The sequence below is a fragment of the Panulirus ornatus genome, chromosome 16 (assembly GCF_036320965.1).
Source record: "Panulirus ornatus isolate Po-2019 chromosome 16, ASM3632096v1, whole genome shotgun sequence".
Taxonomy (NCBI): Eukaryota; Metazoa; Arthropoda; class Malacostraca; order Decapoda; family Palinuridae; genus Panulirus; species Panulirus ornatus.
The window spans coordinates 31,865,880-31,884,628 of NC_092239.1; the positions used below are offsets into that span (position 1 = coordinate 31,865,880).

Here is an 18,749-nt window from a genome sequence, read left to right on the forward strand (position 1 = left end):
CTTCATTGGTTTAAGAGTATTTTTAATGTACATATGACTCAAGGTGAGGTCTCAGGACTGGTAAATTGCATGTACAGTGTTACTGTATGAGGGCAAAGGGAACAGCAGTGAATGTCTGAATTTCAGACAAGTTTATTTAATGTATCTATCAAGTTGTATAGGAAAGTAGTAACCAAGGATGGTTGCTTGTACAGAGAAGGAAGTAGTTTCCCTTGTTACCACACCTCTTTCTTACACTGAAATTTCTTCAAAGATCAACTTACCTTACACTATTACATATTGTCCTTAGACATTTCATTTCCAACGCATCCAACTTCTCCCTTTCTTTTGCATTCAAGGCCCAAAGATATATTCATAAAACATAGTCAGGACTACCACATCTTAACAGCCCTCTGCCTTTAAAAACAATTTCTCGTTCCAAATGCCTCTTAATGCACTAAGAATCTTAGCCAACACCCTCTTCCATTCTGACTTGACTTTAGCCTCCATGTCTGCATCAACTGCCATCTACACTCACAGTACCTGAAGCATTCCACTTCCTCCAGGTTCTCCCTATTCAAAATTATACCTTCTCTTGTCCTCCTGCTGCACCTCATTACCTTATTCATGTTCACATATACTTTTCAAATTTGTGCACACACCCTCAAATGCTGATATCCATAACTGGAGAATATGTGTCTGGATTTATAATTTTCAAGGAATTTGGGTATTTCTGTAATCTGCCACCAGACCAAGTCACCTCCTATACTCTCCTGACCCTTAGAAAACTATATGTGACAGGCTCCACCTGACATACACCCACCCAAGACATTACAGTTATACTATCTCATTTGCACTTTGGACACTATCTACCTCCCTAACATTATAAATGCAGATTCAACATATCACAAGACCCCTCAAGCTTAAGGTGCAATTTACACAATGAATTCATTTCTCACCTACTCCTCAACTGTCCTACACTCAATCTACAATCCTAAATATACATCACACTTTTAGACCTTTGGTCCCACCTGTTCGAACTGAATGGTCTCCTGAGCACTGTAAGGGGTAACTGGGGCAAAAGGGTAAGGTAACCCGAGAAATAGAGAAAGTATATATCGATAAGATGTTAATGTGTTCGTGTGTTATGATCAGGTATCTACTGTCTCTATGTACAAACGTTTGTAAAAGGAGGTTCAGATTTGAGTGTATTGTGTGAGGATGTATCTAAACGAGTGTGTAAACCCACACATTCCCATTCACACTGCATTATAAATTCAGATACATAAGCAATCTGTATGAATAAATCATTTGAGTATTGTATTAACAGCATATGGTTTTCAATGAAATTATCAAATTTACTTTAAAGTATCACTCACACCCAGAAGCTTAAGGTTCAACAATCATCTGCAATGAAATAATTCTCAAGAGCACTGTTCAAATCTGGGTAAGGATATCATTAATTACAAATGTGAACTCAATTTTACTGCAACGTAAGAATGAGACTACTAAAACTTTTATTTTAAATAATGCATACAGTATATTTGGTCTGAAAAACTGGAAATATTAGAACAAAAATTGTGAAATTGAGCATTGTGAAGGTTCAGATACACATACCTCTTGCAAGCTGATCTACTACACACAAAATGTAGGGTTTCCCTGATTGCTTATAACAGCACATGGTGATGGTAGTGCCAACCCATATCCATCCCCATCAATAGGTGCAATATTCCTCTTATAAAGATATATAAATAAAAATGTGCAATTGCACATCCACTGCAGTCTTACTTTACTGTAATTTCTGGAACCTCCAAACTCAAGAGAAAACCTGGAGTTCCAACAAAGTGTGGCTTGTTTGTTTTTTCATAAAGCAAATACAATCATATAACCAGCCTCAACTTAAACCTCAACAAGAACAGTGACAGTAATGAACTTTAAAAACTTTGATCTAACATTATCACAATTAATAAAACTAAGGTTTTTATGATAAATGCTCACAAAATGAAAAAAAAGAATAAAAAAATGAGGTCATTCAAAGTGTACAAAACTTGATGCTTGTGGGAGCAAAGACTGTGATGGGGATTTGAGTGGCAATGAATATTTTGGATAAAAACTGATATCAACACCACTAGTTAGTACATAAAAAACACTGGAGCATTTAACCCGTTCACTACAGCTATCTCATATACATAACATTCAATTTTTTTCAAATCACTGTGGCTATCTTGTACACAGTCTGGCACTTTCAAAAATTCAGTGTGTGCTAAAGATTTCTATGTGCAAGAATAGAGTCATTGGCATGTCAGAGAGTATTACAATATGCATGTCTGGTGTTATTCCCTTTGGATAGCTTAGTATTCCTGAAACAGTAAAGATGGATATACAGTAAATCTGCATTGCCTGGCCAGCAGCTTAGAACCCGTAACTATTACATGGATATATTGGAGGCCTTGAAACACATTGCTTCGAGAATTGTGATGCTAAAAATGAAAGAAATGATATACAGTTTCATGTGCAGACATGAGGAAAAAAGTGACTCATGTTCTCATGACACATATGAAGTTGCAACAAGCACACTGTGTGGGCAAAAAAGAGCAACTATACTGCAAGAGGTCATGGGCTTCCATGAATTTACTCTAACATAATTTACTTTCAATTCAAGTATCTCTGGTATGAGTTCTTGCTTAGTTACAGCTATTCCAAGGGCTGGATTATATTCTGCATTTATCAATAATTATTTGAAGGCTCTCACTGCAACACAGACAAATTATACCACGAATACCTGCAAACAACACTGAGTTTTCACCATGTAGACGAGTTTGTGAGTTCAATGCTGTAACTTAAAATTAGCAATCTCACTTTCTATGCATCATAATTCTCACATCTTGTGCAAAGAAACATACAACAAATGAATACTAGACTACAGATGAACAATTCAAGATGAAAGTGTATGGCAATGTCATGATGCAAGATCATTTTTTGCAATGATGGTGATTCCTCCATTTTTCTGACAATACACATTTTATATTGATGATAAGCTACATAAGTTGCAACCAATGCTTGATCATTTAATCAGAAAATCACTCTCAAGTTTTTTGCCCTTGCAATGACAAAAGTGGATGTTGTGGAAAGGTACACTATGCTTCATACTGTATCTGTACAACCTAAACACCATTGATTTGGCATAACTGTATGTATGTTCTGTAATGCTTAATGCAATTATGATAGGGATAGCAAAGTATATACTAGAAGTGAGACTGATAAAATCGAATGCAATTAACATGACATTTCAAGATTAGTAGCTAAGACATTTGTCATATCATCTTGGTAAAAAGCTTATTTCATATGTAGATAATTGGAATTCCAGCCCAAAACTGCTATTATCTACATTAACAAAACACAGGAGCTTGTAGTGCAGTGCAGGTAAACAAAGTTTATGCATGCATTAGCAAATGTAAAAGCGTTTCAAACAACATACCACCGAAAAATTCTCAATTTAGTGTGAAAATATTTTTGCTCTTTGATGTAAAAATAATAATGGATTGATATTACTGTAGATAATGGAAGAAAGACTGAAACAATGAGAACAAATTCACATTTTAGGATCAGGTGTGAAAAACATTCATCTCTATTTATCTACTTATATCTCTGATGCTCATTCCCTCTGAGAATTCCCATTAAGAGAGTACTTATGACAAAAAAAGCATCTCCACCTATCCCCGTCCTTACATGCCTCTTGCATACACCGTTCCAATCATTCTTCCCCCATTTCTCTCCCTCCAGTTCTATCCACTCTATTTCCCCAAGTCCCATGTGATCTTCTCACACCAACCCCTTTAATCAAACTGTCACACACTCTTCTTATAAGTCCAGATCTTGCAAACTTTCCACATGCACAAATCACCTTACAGTGTTATGTCTCACCCACTCTAAAATTATACAATTCATTCCTTTTGCATTCCTTGCCATACCAAATCTCTGATACAGCACCCAATTATTTTCTTTGTAACATCTAGTCACGCCATATGCTCCTCTCAAATACCTCACATTTCCACAGCCTGAATTCTTGACCTCTGTGACTCATCCTATGTCTATGTTTCGGCTGCATAGGTCAAGGTCGGGAAGCCTATGCAGCCCTTTAATCAGTCATCTCATCTTGGCAAAGAACACAGTTCATAAGTACATAATATGATTTCTAGCCCAAATTTTTTATATTATCTAAGTGAACAAAACAAAGATACACCTAATACTGTAGAGGCAAATATGAAATGTAAGCCTGCATTCTACCTATCCATATATCTCTAATGCACTTTTCCTTCGGGAACTCCCTCAAGGGGTGGCCAAGGTAAAAGTCTCCATGAGCCTTACTCTTAACAGGCCACTGGCAAATGACAATTCTCACATAGTATTTCCAGAGCCCTGCATTACCATAAATAAAATGCTGTGAAGCAGTGCTGTGGCACTGGAAAGACATTCTATACATAAAGTGGTATGAAAACTGTGTTCTTACATATGATTTGCACCATTCACCAAGACACTATACTTTTCACATTGAACAGTAAAGTCGAGCAGGTAAAATGATGAAAAAGCCCCAAGCACAAATGGAATACATTAAGAACTGTGGATAAATGTGACATGCTCAACAGTTGTATTGGGTGAAAAAAGTTGATGATGATATATCAAGCTATTCTTGCATTTGGTGGGTATGTCAGTATAATATGCATGAAACACATATCTCTTGAAAAGTGACAAAGCAAATCAAATTTCAGTTTAGGAAAGTGATTGCCACATACTACATGGGTTATGCCGAACCTGGTGGTAAAATATGTCAAAATCTATAAGGTTTGGTTGAGACATTTTCCTTATCAATACTGCAAGTGAAATAAGACCCATCGTCACTGGTATCATGAGTACTTACACACTATCCATGGGCCAAGACAATCCTAGAGCACATATATTAAAGTATATTAAAGACTGTAATGTCCCCCTCTAACTGCATCCATGTTTATGGGTGTACCACTAAGAGACTGCTTACTAGTTTAAAGCTATGAAGTAATATGAGTAATTATATAGAGAGGCATGTAGATAGTAAAAAGAAATCAGCCTACACACTACTCATAAATGTGTATAAATAAATGAACAAAAGAATGTAGACTAATGAAAATAAATCAGAAAAATAGTAACATAAACATTAAGTGAAGGGGTTTGTACAGTATAAAGTATGGCAAAAAAGGAATATGGTATATCATACACCTGACAGCACCTACTGCCCTAAAACTGAGTCTGATAGCACATCACACTCATAAGTAAAGTCTTACAGTAGTTACATCTACTTCATAGTTATGGTAATGCTCACTGGTAACATGATGAGCATACTATACATGTACAGACTGTAATGTCTCTCACCCATATCTTCAGTCATAACAACATGCAAGGACATTAAAATTACAAAAATGAAGGTGTAAACAAAATAGAATATAATAGGGAAAACTGAAATTTAAACTGTAAAGTGAAGGTGTCTGTATAAGATACAACATAAACAGAGATAAGTTATACACCTAGCAGCACCTACCACTTTAAAACTTCAAACCTGATGGCTCGTCATGCTTCTAAGTCGTTTTACAATACTGTTATATCTGTTTTATCAAAAAGTGCCACACAGTGGTTACTTCAGATTTTAAGCCTGCTGCAGTGAATGGGTTAAAGGAGATACTGTACCCATGAAATGAAGGACATGAAGAAAACAAATACACTCAATACACAAAGGTAGGAATATAATGGCACCAGCAAATCACAAGTACTAGTGTTCACTTCCCTACTTTTCTAAAGAACACCATACTTATAATATCATACATTACATATTAAAGTATTTTTTACTGTTGTAGTAGCATGAAAAGAAACTTCTTTGACAGTGTAAAGAAAGCCACATTTGCCCATAATACTTCACACATACATTTTCAATCAAGAGCAGAAATACCACCCATAAAATATAAAAATATAAAACACAGCTTCTGTTATTACCACAGTCCTGTTATTTACTATAAATGAATATCCTATTTCATATTACAGTATCAAAATTGTATATATCAAATGCTTGATGATTCTACAAATGTCATTAATAATCTGTAATGATACAATAAATTTATATCTTATCCAGTTCATGGAATATTTTACAATAAAAATTTGGACCTATCTTCATAAACTGCAGATATGCCAATATCACTCCATTCTCTTTTAAGCATCTGTGATCCAAGTAATTCCTACATGGGAAAATTCTTTAATATCTACCTAAATCATATCATAAACACAGATTTATAGAACTTCTATTCTGCACGTTACATGACTCCCACTTCTGAAATTCGTTCACGTTTAGTAAATCAAAAACATATCAAAATTGATAAATGAAACACCCTGAGGTCCAGAATTACTGTCATGTTCCTATATTTTTGATAACTGGAATGAAAAATACATAATGGATGACTGTATGAATATCATGTATCATTTCACTGGCTGGTAACCACTGACAATCTTCGAAAAACCAATACTGACCATCATTCACATCTAATTATCTCCAATTTATTCTTATAAGCTTTCCAGCAAGTCTAATATAATTCTCACAGTAGCATATATGTTAGTCTTTCAACAGTTTTTCTACTCTAGAATTCATGTGGCCATCTTACCATATACAAGTGAATTTATTCTTCCTTCTTAGAAAGTTTAAATAAATCCATTGACTACTTAAAATACCTGATATTTATTAATCTTTAAGCCAGTTCCATAAAAAAGCATGGAATGAGGGAATGGACCAATCATCAAGCCTCATACAAAAATGATGGTTAATCTTTACTCCGTGAGTTTTTGCATTTACGTTTTTTCTCATGGACTTTTTAATAACCTATTTTTTTTATCAATATCTAATATCAAAAACTTGGGGTGGTTGGGGAAGTTAACACTTTAGTCATTATATGAAAAAGAACTTTTCCTTAATCTTTATTCTTTTCTGTGATGTTACGAGCCCCCTCTGAATAATCTCAGAAGTACTAACCTTTATGACCATCATCATAATAATACATATACCTTACTTTACCTTCCTGCCCTAGGATCCCCTTCTAAGCCAGCTACATCCACCAGACAGGACCATAGGTCAAGAAGTGTGGTGATGTTGTGTGCATGTCTTTACTGAGTAATTATGGGCAACTGAGGAGAAACTGTTCAGCATCTGCGGTTTGAAGATTACAGGGTTCTTGAGATATCTTCAATCAGTGCTTGTAATGTTGGAGTGATGCATGTGTTCAGAATGCATTTAAGAAGGCATTACTCTCACAGGCTTTGGGGGTTTTGTTTTAAATGGATGTATGTCAGGTGGAATGGTATTCAATACATTTCATCATCATTATTATCATTACTATTATTAATATTACCATTAAGTAACCATGAAACTTTTATTATAGAGCTTCAACAGCTTCAGAGTTGTGTTACAAGAAGGAGCAAGGTAAGGTGGGCTCCTCTTGAGGCAGAAATGCTGCTCTTTTTCCGTCCAACGAAGATGTTACAGCCACATCAATTGTTGCTCACAGTTACCATTTGTAGGCAGAGTTTGTTCACACTTCCCTGTTACTATTACTACACAAAGTACTCTATCTAAGGATTAAAGAGAAAGAATTCTAACTACATCTCTCATCTGTTGCAGAAGAGGACTAAAATGGGCAGGAGCAGGGGAGGGAAAATCCCCATCTTCTGTATTATTATGTTTAAAAAGTAGGAACAAAGGTAGGAGCCAAATGAGGATTTTTCCACTGAGGCTTAGTTGCCTGTTCCTGACTCTACCTAACAAAGGTGGCAAACAAATACAAGGGAAAGAAAGATTATTATACAATCCAAAGACCCCTTTTCTGAGACACCAAGAGATTTAAGGCTGCACTCCATGGAGGAGCAAGGAAATGATGAACTGTTTTGGAGTGAGAAGATCCTTTATGAAACACTGTTCTCTTTGTCAAATAACATGGTGTAACAATTTCCCCCTACACTATGATAACAATCATATGGATGAACTGAACAGATTTAATGAAAATGTGATAAATCGAGAGAGCATACATACGTTTAAAATGCTTTACGATGGTAAACAAGATTCAAGAGATGGAGCTCCACGAGTGCAAAAACTTCCTTCACTGACTGCAGACTTGGTCCTTTCTCCAAGACCCTTGCATTCACTTCCCTCATCATCCCATCCATACAAAAGTTAAGCAGCCATGATGACACCACACACCATCCTCAAGACCCACCTTCATCTGGAACCACTTACCCTCCTCTCCCCCTATTCAAACACACATTTTATTCTCTAAATAAAACTATTCACTACTTACAGCAGCTTTTCTTCTACAGTAAATATTCATAACACCTCCAACAAAGTATTTCTATCAACCCTATCATCCACTTTCTCAAGTTCCATAAATGCCACATAATAATCCTTGTTTCTCTAAGTATTTCTCACATAGATTCTCTAAAACAAACATCTCATCTTCACACCATATACCACGATGCTCCTCCCCAATCTGATGCTCTGTATACATCATCATCCTCTCAATAAACATTCTACCATGGAACTTACTGGGTACACTCAACAAATCTATACTTCTAAAACTTGAACATTTGTTCCCATGTCTTCAGAGGCACCATTATGTATTCTGCCAATCCTCAGGCACCTAACCTCAAGCCATACATACAGCAAAAGTCCTAACTAACCAACCAACAACACTGATCACCTTTCTTAAGAAATTCATCTGCAATCCCATCCATTCCAGCTGCTTTGCCGCATTTAATCTTATACATTCACTGCCTCTTTTCTTTTTATTAAACCATTTGCCATGGTTCTCTTGCTTTGCATAAAGGAAATCTTACTGCTCCCATAAAGAGCACAGTCTCCAAACTGCAGTAGCCCCATAAAAAGTGTCCTAGCATTAAATAATAATGATACTAATACATAAAAGGGTGTATCAAACATGAGAGATACAGATTGGATGAGATCGGATGTGGCCTTTCTTCATCTGTTCCTGGTGCTACTTTGCTAATATGGGAAATGGCACCCAAGTATTAAAAAGATATGAAAATTAAGAATAAAATGGGGTCCTGGGGCAGGAGTAAGTATACATATTTTCCCCATTGAAAATTTGCTACTCAAGCTCATTCCTCTTACAAATGTCTTTGAAATAGCCACATTACATACAACTGTTATATAGTGGCAGTGGAGTTGCTCAAGGCAAAAACAGCCTCTAGTTATTATAAAGGAGATAACACATGTAAAATGATAGGCTTCACAATGCCAAAATATCAAAATCAACAATACTGCAACATATGACTGTTACAATGAAAAGAGGTAAAGGAGGGATACAGCATAGTAGTAGCTCTGAACTGGATGTCAAAGTTAAGCAGAGAATCTAGGATAAATCTTTGGCAAAGATTATGTGAAGTCTCAGCAAATAATGTCAAGACATTCAAGAGATTACTATGTAAAACCTAAAAAAATTGAATATTTCTTTGAACAAAAGAATGATTACACTGGATTCCAAAGCTTTCAAAAAGTCCTTCCAAGATACACATGAAAGCACTACAACAATTAAAAATGGCTCTTTGACATGCATGGAGCTTACACCATTAGGATCTCACAACAGTTGCACATATCATAATATTTAGCATTTAAGGTCCTCCAGTATGCACTATAACACCAGTTTTACATATTTCTGTACATGGCTTCTTCCAATGAAGGTTCTACTTTTCAGAAAAATTCATACTAGATCTCCCTCACTCTGTTAAAGAGATGCCATACATTCTTGAACTCTGCATTACCCTGCTAACATTACTATTGATGAATTTTTGCCAGCTCTTTTATTCCTACTTTCCCTCCTTGTGTATTACAGTTACTTCTAATAAGATAACATCTTTTTCATATCTATCTTTACTTATTCTGGTGTAGACAGCTGGCAACTGCTTCACCAAACTGAAAGCTTGGCCAACGAAAAGAACTCTTTGGTAAATGTTTCAAGCGTTCCATGCATGAAGATGCAGAATGACTGAAATGTTTGGAAAAGATGATGCATATACCACTGTGCTTTAAATGTGAGAAACAATATATACATTAAAGAAGAATAATGACAAATATAACCTTTGGTAAGGACTCCAGCTTGATTCTTTTCTTCTTAATATACGTAAAAGTGGTTTGTTCACGTGTCACTAATAAAAATACAACTTAAAACAGTACAGACAAAATTCAAGAAGATTTTGATAGTCACAAAGCTTTAAAATATACTTATCTTCTACTTACACCTTTTTCCATAAGGATGCACAATATGAACTTACTTCCAAAGTTTTTTCAAAGAATACACAAAAATTATGTATCTAAATTCAGTATAAAGGCAATACCTTTCATAAAGATTTCAAATGAAAAACATGACTATAAATCCTGGATGATAATCTTTGAAGATTATTTTCTGAAAATTCATACTTTGAGCCTACTGATCACCATGCTGTTAACTAGGCTGTTTTATTTCTCTATACAAGATTTTCTATACAAGATTTCAAACTGCAAAAGTTATGGCCAATCACAATCTTAGTTACCTGGCTTCACATCAACATTAGACTATCCTTAAATCTACTTCATCCAAGATTCACATATTCAGGTGTTGTAAGACAACTGAGGAATAAGAGGCGATAATGTAAGTGGAGGCAGCAGTGAGACAAAATCTTCCTAATTATACCCCTACACAAAGAAAATAAGAAAATTTATTCTTTTCTCATAAAATATAAGCCTGCAAAATGTCACTCTGCAACACTAATCTGCCAAAACAATCCACACTTTGAAGGAACAAACTAGGAACAAACAATATTTACCTTAAGTGCTTTGAGCTATGGGGCATCTCTAAATTGTGCACAGTGCAACTACATTACATTAATCCTTTCTGAGAGGATAAAATGTTCTCTCCTTTTATCATGACCATAAAAGTATGTCTATAAATGCAAAATTAGATTACATAACAAAACATAATTACTGACAAAAAATTTCGTACTCTTACTGAGCACTTAGAAACTCAGCCCCAAGACCTCTGAAGCTAAAATAGCCTCCACGTGACAATTACTAAATGGGGAAGAATAAAAAAAAAGGACTAAATTCTCAAACACATTGAACCTATCAGAAAAGAAGAAGACTTTACATTTCATAGCCATTTATAATACATTATTTTTTCCATTAATTATAAAATGTGTTAACAACAACAAGCATCTGGTTTAAAATAATTGTTACTCAGCATCAAGGTGTGTAATAAAAGAAGTCTCACAACCACTATCTCCTCTACTAGTTTACCTCTCACACTCCACTTTGACTAATGTTGTCCAGTCAACTCAGTATCTGGTTGGCTTATCTAATCATATACATATATCTTCATACATTCCAGCATTTACCAGAATTCTACCAGTATAAAAATTGTGCTTACCAGAGTTATCATAAACCAAAGTCTACAGTTTCACTTGCTGGGATTACACTCCTATCAAATGGACCAACTTTACCTGAATTTAAAGGCCCCCAAATGTAATTTGATCTAATCAAAAGATATGAAAAATTATGCCATAGAATAGAATAATAAAAATAATGCCAGACAACAGAATAAGTTTCTCAAAGTTTGTTGATCTTTGTGCCATACACAATCTTAGATTCAGGTAAAGTAAAGATGGTAAAGTGCGTAGGTGGGGTATAAACACTGCAAAATTCTTCCACTTTGTGCTAGAAATGTTACAGCTATGAAGAATTATTGCAAAATTGTTACAGCTGCAAAGAATCATAGCAAAATTTCTCAATGTCAGAAAGGCCAAGTTGATTTACTCCTCAAGCTACAGCATATTTCATAACTTTTGTGATCCTCTATTGTTCAGCCCAACACAGTCAGTAAAGAAATTCAGCAATGAAATATGAGCTTGTGGCAAGAACAAGACATGCAAATTTCTTGAGAATGATTCTCCACAAAACTGCAGTAGATGAAAAGTATGAAATGGCACCAATAATAAAACACAATACAAGGCTGGCTATTCCATTATAGTGGGAGGGCCATCTTAGAATAAAATTTTGGCATAACGAATAACTGGGGATGAAAGCCACAGAAATGAGTACAATAAATGTATTATTAGTGGCTAGCCAACCAACATCTCCCTCAGACTCTTGCCATTTAAGCCAAGGGCAACCTAGCCATGCCAGCTTGTTTTCACAGTATTAAACAAAGTCTCATTCACAGTCTCTGTCTAGTTACAGTCTGGGAAAACCTGGCCAAAACCAGGTGGGGCACCCTTTAAGAATAAGGGATACACAAAATGGGTACCTTACAAGAAGAAAAGGTACCAGGGTTTGGAGGTATACAGGATCAACCTAGGTATGGTACGGCGCAACATATGTAGCAGGGAAGAGTCCCCTGCGGTTACCCATTTCACCGGTCCACCAGTGTTGGTCTGATCGGTCTGTCACAGTAATAACATCACCTCGCTTGAATTCAAGCTCTCCATGTTCTTGTGGAGTGAAGTCATAGAGGGCTTGCACTAGGAACTGTAAAGAATAAATCATACCAAATATAAGTATAATAATTACACATTATACCTATCTCTAAGCAACCTACCTCACAGACTTGATATTGAAAGATAAATAATTCCTTACAGCATGATGAAAAAGACAATTTCTTTCATACCTCAAACTTATCCTGTGAACATGGATGTATCACTGCTATTCAGATGTGCATTCAGAAAAAGCTTAATTGCATCTGTTTATACCTATCCTGTTACTAAAGTCCCATATTAGGAGATCTGTTAGAGAGACAAACTGTCTGCTGGCAAATCAGAACAGCTTTCAAGTATATGGATAAGGAAATATTTAGCAAGCTATTTCTATTCTACATGAGGCCATAACTAAAATAAGCTTCTCAGATTTGGTTATGCAAACCTCAAGAAGCACTAAAAGCTCATGGTAACGGTCCAGATAAAGGAACAAATATGGTACCAGAATTTGGTACCATATGGTACCAGAATTAAGTTACAAGGAAAGGCTGGAGACTTAATCTACCCAATTTGGAAGAGAGAAGAGTGAGGGGTTACCTGATTACAACCTTTTAAGTTTTTGAGAGACTGATGATGTGGACAGTTAACAGCTCTTTATGAGAGAATATAGGACATAATATGAAGTCAAGAAAGAAATCTATTAAAAAAAGGATGTAAAGAAATATTTTTATAATACACAAATGGTGGATGAATGAAAGAGAATGACTGTGAACAAAGTTAATGAAGAGAGAATACATAAATTTATGATTGTATGATAATGGAAAACGTTCAAATGATGGGGCTCTAGGAGTAAAAAACTCCCTCCACGTAAAGTACAAATAAGTAATCACTCAAATTACTATTTCCTCCAAGATACAAGCCCAAGCAGAACCTTCTCTGAATATCTAGTTCACAATACACACTGCATTGATCCATAGTTGTCCCTTCTTGAATCTTTCATTCACCAGAGCCAACATGCATTCAAATGGCTCACACACACTTTAAAGTCATCACTCTGATTCTGTGAAAATACTTGTAAATATTTGTACTGTGCTATGAAATGATCTGTTGCTTCCTTTCCTAATTCTGTTTTCCTCTTACAATAACCATGTTTCATTCTCCAACGTACCGTATCCAAAAGTCAGAACTCCACTAAACATTATGCAATCTAATCTGTAATCTTCTCTGCACACAAACTTCAAAAATAAACATCAAAACAATCTAATCCTATCTATGCAACTTACCTACACCTGTCACCAGTGTTTTTATGCTATACTGCACTTTTTCATTTACTATAAAATGTCTATCCTTATGTACTCTCTACATTTCTCAATAGTTTTATCTACACTATCTGTCTCATCTATTATCTTCAACTCTGTAACCATTTACATGGAGTGGATCACGAGCAAATACACACTTCTTTAAATCATGTACAGTACATGTAGAAGATCTCTAATCTCAATTCCATGGGACCAAGTAGTGTTTGAAGTATGGATTGCTTTTTTAGTTACAAATAACAACCTATCTTGTGGACCCAGATTGGGCTGTCAATATCTAGTACTTTTAACTGTCATATTTTTGTATACCCAATGTGCTCGTATATGTTTTTTGTGTGTAGCATAAATAAATATATACAACAATAACATTTAAAAAACATTTATTGCAGTCATTCATCATTTCTATTCTTTGCTTCAAATACGTATGCAGTAGATTAGGGATGAGTTTGGTGACTACAGAGAATATGTACTGCTGTGCCAATCACAGCCAAGTCCCACAGACTAATCCATGGTTTGCCTTAACTATTTTGTATGCTCTAGTTCAGCCCACTGATATATGCTACTCCTCCCTATATACAACAGCACTTCAACTTATTCTATCAAATGCAAGCCTTCATGCTTGCCCTACCTTTTGGCAAAATTTCTGAGGACATACTTGTAGGAAGGCAGGTACTACCTAACTCATCATACTTCCAAAACTTACATCCTCTCTGTTAGTCTTTCTTTACTCAATCTCCCCACATGTCTGACCATCCTTAGTGCACCCTGGTAGGCTCTCTCATTCAGAATGTACTTCCTACCGTAGCTCATCTGACACGGCTACTTTTTACAAGACCCATGTGCCTCATGCAAAAGATCATCCATAAGCATTCTTTTATTTCCAAAACATCCCTTCATTTCCTTTCTTTTGTGTTCAAGGCCTAAGCCCCACATCCATACAACATACCATACTTTCAGACATACCAATCTTTGCTCCAGTTAGCTTTCCATCCAAACACTCCTGAGTACATCCAGGACCTCAATCCACTCATGCACCCTGAAACTCACTTCAGACAACAGAATTCCACCTACTGCTACATCCAGTCCCATGCAACTAAAGCTCTCCACTTCCTCCATGTCCTCCTCATTCAAATTCACATAAAACCTTCCTGTCTCATACCCTTGTTGATCCTCATTACAGTACTCTTAGGTCACATTTACTTTCAAATTTCTTTTCATAAATGCTCTTCTAAACTTGGTGAAAGGTATTGCATTTCCAAATGGAAACCCATTCACCTTCCATAACTTCTCCTCCCGCACCCTGCATACTAATGACCTGCCTCTTTCTCCAGGACCACTGCATTTACTGCTTTCATCACAATGTCCAAAAACAATGAACAGCCTGGAGACATTATACATCTTTGATGAAGACCCCCTTTTTTATCATAAACCACCCATACTCCTCCCTTCCTTCTTACACACATGCCATATTCTCTCAAAAAACTTCTCACTCTACTTGGTAACCTTCCATTTATCCCATATATTTGAAGAACCTTCCAAGAAGTCTCTCTCTCTCTCTCAACTCTATCTTGTACTTTCTCCAGTTCTAAAATGCCACATCAAATTCATTCTCTTTCTCCAAGTATTCCACACACACATTCTTCAAAGCAAACCTCTTGTCCACACACCCTCTACCACAACTGAAATCATATTTCTGTTTCCCACTTGCATGCAATGAGCATGACACCATCCTATCACTCACCTTCAACTAACTCCCCATGCCAGGTGGACTCAACATACCTATACCTATACCTCTGTAATTCAAGAATCTATTTTGTATCCATTTTCTTTTATATAAGTCACGGTATTTATCCCATATATTCACAGCACCTTCCACAAAGCCTCAAAGTCAACCAAGAGTCTACCACATAATAAATTTCATAATAAGTTTTCTCCAGATCCAAGCATTCCACATACAACTCACTTTCTTTCTATAAGTATTTCTTATACAAACTCTTAAATGCAAACACCTCATCTACACATCCTCTACTTCTTCAGGAGTCAGACTACTTCTCCCAAATCAGATGTTCTAAGCATGCCACAATCCTCTAAACCACCATTCTCCCAGGCACAACCAGCAGACTTGTACCTCAGTACCTTGAGCATTCACTTTTCTCACCCTTGTCTTTCACTAAACTTGAACACCTCACCTTGTCCCAAACATATACTGTACAGCTTTAACAACCAATCAGCAATACCGTCATCACCTTTCTTTAGAAATTTAGCAGCAATCCCAAATGAATAATTGTGCAAACATTCACTCACTGTTAAGACTAGAGATGATTCCAAGAGTTATATAGAACATAATGAAGTTTAGAAGCACAACAAAGATTCTTTAAATTTCTGAAACTTAGGCACAACTACAATTTTTCCCCTTTTGAAACAGTAATCAAATACCTACCTAGGAAAAGAAATGAAAAACATGCCCCACTGCCAAAGATGTTAGCAGTATCATATAAGCTAGCTTTCATAAATATGAAAGGTTTTAAGGAATCACTTGAAATGATACATTAGTTCTTTATGATACCTAAATCATGTGTACACATACCTCTTCTGGAGTCATGTCCTTGAGCTTGATATCATGTGAGCGAGAGACTGAGGCTGATCGGTGATATTCTACCAGTTCATTTAAGGAGTTAAACTTGACAACCCATAGGAAAAACTTGCCCTGCGCATCCCGTAGAACTTTAAAATGTTGTACTCCATCACCACATCTAGAGAAGAATTTACACAGTTTCAACTATACAAGTAAAAATCAATAAAATATGTAATTACACGTAAACCAATTAAGTCATAAGTAAACAGCAAATTTACTAATTTGTGAAAAGATTTTTATGAAATAATACACAAAAATATACACAGCACATTCACCTAGCCCCCTTCTCTGTTCCTTCTTTTGGAAAATTAAAAAAAAAGACGAGAGGGGAGGATTTCCAGCCCTCCGCTCCCTCCCCTTTTAGTCGCCTTCTACGACACGCAGGGAATACGTGGGAAGTATTCTTCCTCCCCTATCCCCAGGGGATATATATATATATATATTTTTTTTTTCCACACTATTTGCCATTTCCCACGTCAGCGAGGTAGCATTAAGAACAAAGGACTGGGCCCTTGAGGGAATAAACTCACCTGGGTCCCTTCTCTGTTCCTTCTTTTGGAAAATTAAAAAAAAAGAGAGGGGAGGATTTCCAGCCACCCGCTCCCTCCCCTTTTAGTCGCCTTCTACGACACGCAGGGAATACGTGGGAAGTATTCTTTCTCCCCTATCCCCAGGGATAATATATATACATATATTTTCTTTCTTTCTTTTAAACTATTCGCCATTTCCCGTGTTAGCGAGGTAGCATTAAGAACAGAGGACTGGGCCTTTTCTGGAATATCCTCACCTGGCCCCCTCTGTTCCTTCTTTTGGAAAATTAAAAAAAAACGAGAGGGGAGGATTTCCAGCCCCCCGCTCCCTCCCCTTTTAGTCGCCTTCTACGACATGCAGGGAATACGTGGGAAGTATTCTTAATCCCCTATCCACAGGGATAATATATATATATATATATATATATATATATATATATATATATATATATATATATATATATATATATATATATATATATATATGTGTGGACTGAATCGGGGCATGTGAAGCGTCTGGGGTAAACCATGGAAAGCTGTGTAGGTATGTATATTTTGCGTGTGTGGACGTATGTATATACATGTGTATGGGGGTGGGTTGGGCCATTTCTTTCGTCTGTTTCCTTGCGCTACCTCGCAAACGCGGGAGACAGCGACAAAGCAAAAAAAAAAAAAAAAAAAAAAAAAATATATATATATATATATATATATATATATATATATATATATATATATACATATTTAATTTTGCTTTGTCGCTGTCTCCCACGTTTGCGAGGTAGCGCAAGGAAACAGACGAAAGAAATGGCCCAACCCACCCCCATACACAATGTATATACATACACGTCCACACACGCAAATATACATACCTATACATCTCAATGTACACATATATATACACACACAGACACATACATATATACCCATGCACACAATTCACACTGTCTGCCTTTATTCATTCCCATCGCCACCTCGCCACACATGGAATACCATCCCCCTCCCCCCTCATGTGTGCGAGGTAGCACTAGGAAAAGACAACAAAGGCCCCATTCGTTCACACTCAGTCTCTAGCTGTCATGCAATAATGCCCGAAACCACAGCTCCCTTTCCACATCCAAGCCCCACACAAGTTTCCTTGGTTTACCCCAGACGCTTCACATGCCCTGATTCAATCCACTGACAGCACGTCAACCCCGGTATACCACATCGATCCAATTCACTCTATTCCTTGCCCTCCTTTCACCCTCCTGCATGTTCAGGCCCCGATCACACAAATATATATATATATATATATATATATATATATATATATTTGTGTGAGTATTTTGAAGGTTTGTTGAATGTGTCTGATGACAGAGTGGCAGATATAGGGTGTTTTGGTCGAGGTGGTGTGCAAAGTGAGAGGGTTAGGGAAAATGATTTGGTAAACAGAGAAGAGGTAGTAAAAGCTTTGCGGAAGATGAAAGCCGGCAAGGCAGCAGGTTTGGATGGTATTGCAGTGGAATTTATTAAGAAAGGGGGTGTCTGTATTGTTGACTGGTTGGTAAGGTTATTTAATGTATGTATGACTCATGGTGAGGTGCCTGAGGATTGGCGGAATGCGTGCATAGTGCCATTGTACAAAGGCAAAGGGGATAAGAGTGAGTGCTCAAATTACAGAGGTATAAGTTTGTTGAGTATTCCTGGTAAATTATATGGGAGGGTATTGATTGAGAGGGTGAAGGCATGTACAGAGCATCAGATTGGGGAAGAGCAGTGCGGTTT

At 36.4% G+C, this 18,749-nt stretch overlaps 1 protein-coding gene across 9 annotated transcripts in view; it reads right to left on the reverse strand.

Moving 5' to 3' along the window:
- Positions 1-1,442: 1,442 nt before the first annotated feature.
- The window catches only part of drk (growth factor receptor-bound protein 2 drk), a 158,395-nt gene continuing 141,088 nt past the window's right edge, over positions 1,443-18,749 (reverse strand). For all 9 annotated transcript variants that reach the window (XM_071671478.1, XM_071671477.1, XM_071671481.1 and 6 more), the window contains 2 exons: positions 16,408-16,573; positions 1,443-12,559 (listed from right to left, as the gene is read on the reverse strand). In XM_071671478.1, coding sequence (XP_071527579.1) covers positions 12,386-12,559; positions 16,408-16,573 — 340 coding nt within the window. In that variant the 3' untranslated portion in view covers positions 1,443-12,385. The remainder of the gene's footprint in view (positions 12,560-16,407; positions 16,574-18,749) is intronic.